At 46.9% G+C, this 5,004-nt stretch overlaps 1 protein-coding gene across 1 annotated transcript in view; it reads left to right on the forward strand.

The window, feature by feature from the left end:
• The first annotated feature begins 4,617 nt into the window (after positions 1–4,617).
• The window catches only part of RNF152 (ring finger protein 152), a 601-nt gene continuing 214 nt past the window's right edge, over positions 4,618–5,004 (forward strand). The window contains exon 1 of the mRNA XM_009701600.1: positions 4,618–4,969. Within this exon, the coding sequence (XP_009699902.1) occupies positions 4,618–4,969 (352 nt within the window). The remainder of the gene's footprint in view (positions 4,970–5,004) is intronic.

The following is a 5,004-nucleotide window of genomic DNA, read 5'->3' on the forward strand; positions in this document are numbered from 1 at the left end:
TTCCTGCTCACCCAAAAAAAGAGAGCTTGGGGCTCTGCTGTGGCCTCCTCCGAGGTACTGGCAGAACAGATAGCGTGACTGACAAAGAGTTGAAATACCTGTTTTATTCTGCAGACCTTTATTGCTCTTGAGTCATGCGATCATTTCTCAAACCTTAAAAACTCTTGGCTTGTGCAGAGGTCACCCCAAATCTGCAAGGAGGACCTTTGTGCTGTGCTCTCAGCCCTTGGGTGGACTTTGGTCTTCTGCTGCAGGGGTCATCAGCTTTGCAAGTTCCTCCTTGAGTCTCTGTAACTGCTTGTGAACCTTACGGCAGCCCGGTGGATGTCGGGTCGACCCGGAGGAAGGGGAGGAGGGTGAGGGGGAGGCAGAGCGGTCTCTTGATGCTTCTTTGCAAGGCCTGTCTCTTCTCACTTCCTTTGCTCCTGCTGCACCCTTCTGACACTTGAGTTTTACAGCTTGTGGTTTTTATTTGTGTTAGTAGCGAGCTCTCAGCCCTGAAGAGCTTCAAGTTGCTGTCAGGTTTGTGCTAGGCAGAGTCACTACTCGCAGTTGCAGTTGCTTCTGTTTGTGTGGATGGTTTCACTGTCACAGGGCCCAGCCCAGCCTCCCACATGCATGCCCCTACCCACACATATATATATATATGCTGTCTGTCTTGCAGAGACCTACCGATATCCCTGACAGTCTTTTCTGATTTTTTGTCAACAGTCCCCTCACCCCTCTTGGGGGTCACTAGGTGATGAGAGCAAATAACGACACAACAGTGGTTTTGGCTGATGCTTGTCACCAGCAGTGCCCTCACATGAAGCGTAGCTGCCTCTTAGTCTTTGTGCTTGAAGCACCGAAACTTGGAGTGAGGTGTTCACCTGTGATAGCTCCCTGCTGCCAACTGATACGGGGGTGCATTGAGCACAAAGTAGAGAGTTCAGTGCCCTGTCCAAGAGGAGGTCTGCTCCTCTTGGCATAGTTATTAAAGTGAAGTGCTAGAAGAGTACTGAGAGAGCTCCTGTGGCTTTTTCCTTCCTAGCTACGTACTGCACAATGAATCAAATAGATACTATGCAGTTTAATTCTGACCGCAGATGGTGGCTTGACTTTCTTTTTTTCCTGCAAGCTGTGGCAGAGCGCAGCAGGGTTGTGGGGCTTTCAGTATGATTGGGAATAAAGTTACATTGCACCCATGAAACTACATGTCCAACCTTTGAACAAGGCAGTGTCAGCAAAGGCCAAGGGGTTAGATGGCTGTGGCTACTCTTTAACTTGTCTTTAGACATATTCTGAAGGAATCATACTAATCTCTCTGCTTACTGGTTGTTATCACTGATCTGTCAAAATACACCTCTGATCATTATTTGAGACATTTTGAGAAAGTAGGAAATGTCATAATTTGGTATAGGTATATGCACAATGCAACCTTGTTACTTGAAATAATGTTTATAGTTGTTCTTTTCCCGGGGTGGCGGGGGGAGGAAAAAAGTGTAACTTCAAGACACACAGTTGGAAGTGACCGTTTCCTTGAGTCAGCACCAGATCAAAATGAGGTTGTCGCTGTATTTATGGCTTCTGCAAATATATCCGCACGTATCTGAACAATGTATGTCATGTAGGTGGTAAGCCCTATCTTAACCTTTTAATTTGGCTCCATTTTTTTTCCTTTTTCTTCCTATAGATTGCACTAATGCTTTAAAACTTTGACCTCCTGGAGAAATGCTTCACAGCATTACTTAGCGTTCAAGCCAGCCGAGATCTTCTTGTTGGGATGGACTTTCCTCTTTTTCCTTAGGCCACTGTTTGCCCGGAGGTGACTTTTGTTTTATTCTTCAGTTCTGAATACCTGATCTCATTCTGTCCTAGCACTGATCTTCTACTGTAAGGATGTCACTGGGACAGGGATAAGGGGCTTGATAGCACATGCGTATATGACTCCTGGACGAGGATATGCGATCAGAAAAATGATCTTGGTCCCAATCACATTCACATCAATAGAAACTGGTTTACCTTTAGCACTGTAAGTGGAGAGAAATGGTTGTAGGTGACAGCTAAATGAGGTCAGAGAACTTCACCAGTCAGTTCATTGACATCCAAAATGTGGAAGGCAGAGCTTCTGTCCAGAGATACTGATTTACATCTGCAGGAGTACTTCCACTCTGATTTTAAACATAAGCCTTACCTTCTGAATTTCCAGGTATTGGGGCTTTTTCTCATAATAATACTGCAGTATTGTTATACCTGTTTTTTTTTTTGATAGACTTGCAGATACAGCAGATTGGAGTTGCGTCTTGTAACGTCTGAGGTCAAGTTTGGCTTGGGCAGTGCATAACTGTGAAGACTTTGTATGGGTACTTCAGTGCAAAATATAAAACTGCTGGGTTGCTTGTGGCTGAAAATGGGATCTGATGGCTTCAGTGATTCCTTCCTGAGTTCCTATAACTAATTTCTAATCTGGCCTTTCTCTCTTAATGTTTTTCAGCAGGGAATTGCCTAGCATTGTTCTTAGCTCTCTTCCATTTTTCTCTCTCAGCTGCACGCTAGTCTTTTAATGACACTTTCTGACAGTCTTCCTTTGTGCCTGCCTGTGCTGTAGAGATGTGTAAATAGTAACGGGAAGGAGAAGATAAAGAAGATAAAAACTCTACTGATTTTCTTCCACTTTCCCTCAGTGCGACCTGCACACAGGCAGTGAACACACAGCCCCTTCTGCGGCAGCGCTGGGCTCCCTCTGCACACGGACTACCTGTTAATGCCATGTGTGACATGGCGCTGGTGCAGAGCAGGTGCTGTACGGACCCTTGCTGGCTTCGTGCTGGTGGGGGTCTCTCCCAGTGGTGGCCTCTGTGCCACGTTCAGGCAAAGCATCCCAAAAGTGCCATTCGGGCAGCTGGCACGTGCCGTTTTCCCCTGCCACCATTGCCCATGTTTCAGAAGCTCCTGCCTTCGTAATTGCAGCCCATGCTCCCTCCTGATTCAGGATTGTCGCTGCGTGTGTGTTTGTTGAAGCGCCTTGTGAGCCAAAATCCACTGCTGTTACAAAATCAGCAGCAGGGCCAGTTCTGCCAATGTCGGTGATATCAGTCGTTAGCATCTGAAAAGATGATGTGTATTTTGTTTTCACTATTCAAGTACTGGTAACTGCCAGAAGCAGGATATGGGACAGTGTGGTCCAGAAGGTTGTCCTGCATTGCAAACCCCACGTCTGTGCCTGCCTTCTCTTCTTGAACTACGTTATTTCTGTTTTACTGATGTCACTCATCGATTAGAATGTTGCAACCTAGTTGCTATGATCCAGAGCAAGAACTAATTGTACGTAAAGGAAGAAGTCCTCCGGCAGCTCTGGTCCTCAGGTGTTAACTCTATTTTGGGAATAACATTGCAATAAGGGAAGATCAAAGGTCACCATGCATATATTTTGGGTTTTCTTTATTGTATTCTCTGGATGCAAATTCAGGCTAGTACTTCTTCAAACACAGCAAAGAAAGCAATGTAAAAAGTTGTAAAAATGTCACCCCTTCATATTTATCATGTGTTGGGCTGACCAAAATCAAACAAAGCTAAACAACGCACTGTGAAAGTAAACACAGCTGCCTTTTTTTGCATAGCTATAAGAAATAAGTGGGGAAATGCAAAGAATCCCTTTATAATGAATAGTTTAGAACAAGGTTAGTAACAATTTGCCTTTAATTCAGCGCATTAACAGATTGTTCTCTGTGGAGTTCGGTGGTCCTGGGTCTAAACAGAGCCTTTTATCTTGGGTGAAGTTTTTATCAGTGAGAAGGTTTATGTTTCAGAGGGCCATGTTCAACAAGCTGTTCATGGAACCAGGCAAACAGTTAATTTGACTGAAAACAATGCTACTCCTTTTCGTTGTGCGCAAATATGGGTGTTTCAGTATACTTACTTGGTTGCTCATTGATGTACAGGCAGAAGTTCTGGAGCCTGTGGAAATGCATCTGTTTAAACATATTTTTTTCTTTCCCCCACCTTTGATGCAGACTTAGCGGTTGAGCTAAAAATCCTCAGGGTTTAAAGGATTAAATGAGAACAATTGTTAAGGTGCAGGAAGGGCTGAAAAGTCCTGAAAATATGACAGGAGGTAGATGCTGAAGGACCTGCTTAGTGAACTACAGCCTTCTTTGTTATGGGTATAAATATAACTGTGAGTGGCAGACTGGTGGGTCGGTAGGGATTTTATAGCTGCAAATAATAAAAAAAAAGGAGATCTAATGATGGCTGACCTGAAGGTCTGCTGCTGGGCAGCTTGGTGAAGCCAGTGGGAGGATGCTTTCTTGTTAGGGGTCACAAATTTGTTTCTCCCCCCACATTATAAGGTCAGCGCTGGTTTTCATTTCGCCTTAGCTGGACTTTTTTGTTCCCATCGGTTCCTGTAAGTAACCTGTTCCTTCCCATTTTTCTTTGTCTCAGGTACTGAAAGGTTCAGGCCAGAGGTTTTCCTGCGCTCTCCATAGCTGCTGCCCAGCACTGCCCTGAGGAGAAGTGGCGGGAAGGCAGGCGCTGCCCTGAGGAGAAGCAGTGGGAAGGCGAGTGCTGCCCCTCAGCTGCAAGGTGCCGGGGTGAGGCTCGTTACGAGGCCCACTGTGCCACCCTGCGCTGGCCACCATGGAGACCCTCTCCCAGGACTCTCTGCTGGAGTGCCAGATTTGCTTCAACTACTACAGCCCCCGCCGGCGGCCCAAGCTGCTGGACTGCAAGCACACCTGCTGCTCGGTGTGCCTGCAGCAGATGAGGACCAGCCAGAAGGACCTGCGTTGCCCCTGGTGCCGTGGGATCACCAAGCTGCCACCGGGGTACTCTGTGTCACAGCTCCCCGATGACCCCGAGGTGATCGCTGTCATTGCAATCCCCCACACCTCGGAGCACACCCCTGTCTTCATCAAACTCCCCAGCAATGGGTGCTACATGCTGCCATTGCCCCTCTCCAAGGAGAGGGCACTACTGCCGGGAGACATTGGCTGGGGGGCCCCCGCCCGCCGCCGCCCACCACAA

This window comes from Cariama cristata, unplaced genomic scaffold (assembly GCF_000690535.1).
Source record: "Cariama cristata isolate BGI_N322 unplaced genomic scaffold, ASM69053v1 scaffold10950, whole genome shotgun sequence".
Classification (NCBI taxonomy): domain Eukaryota; kingdom Metazoa; phylum Chordata; class Aves; order Cariamiformes; family Cariamidae; genus Cariama; species Cariama cristata.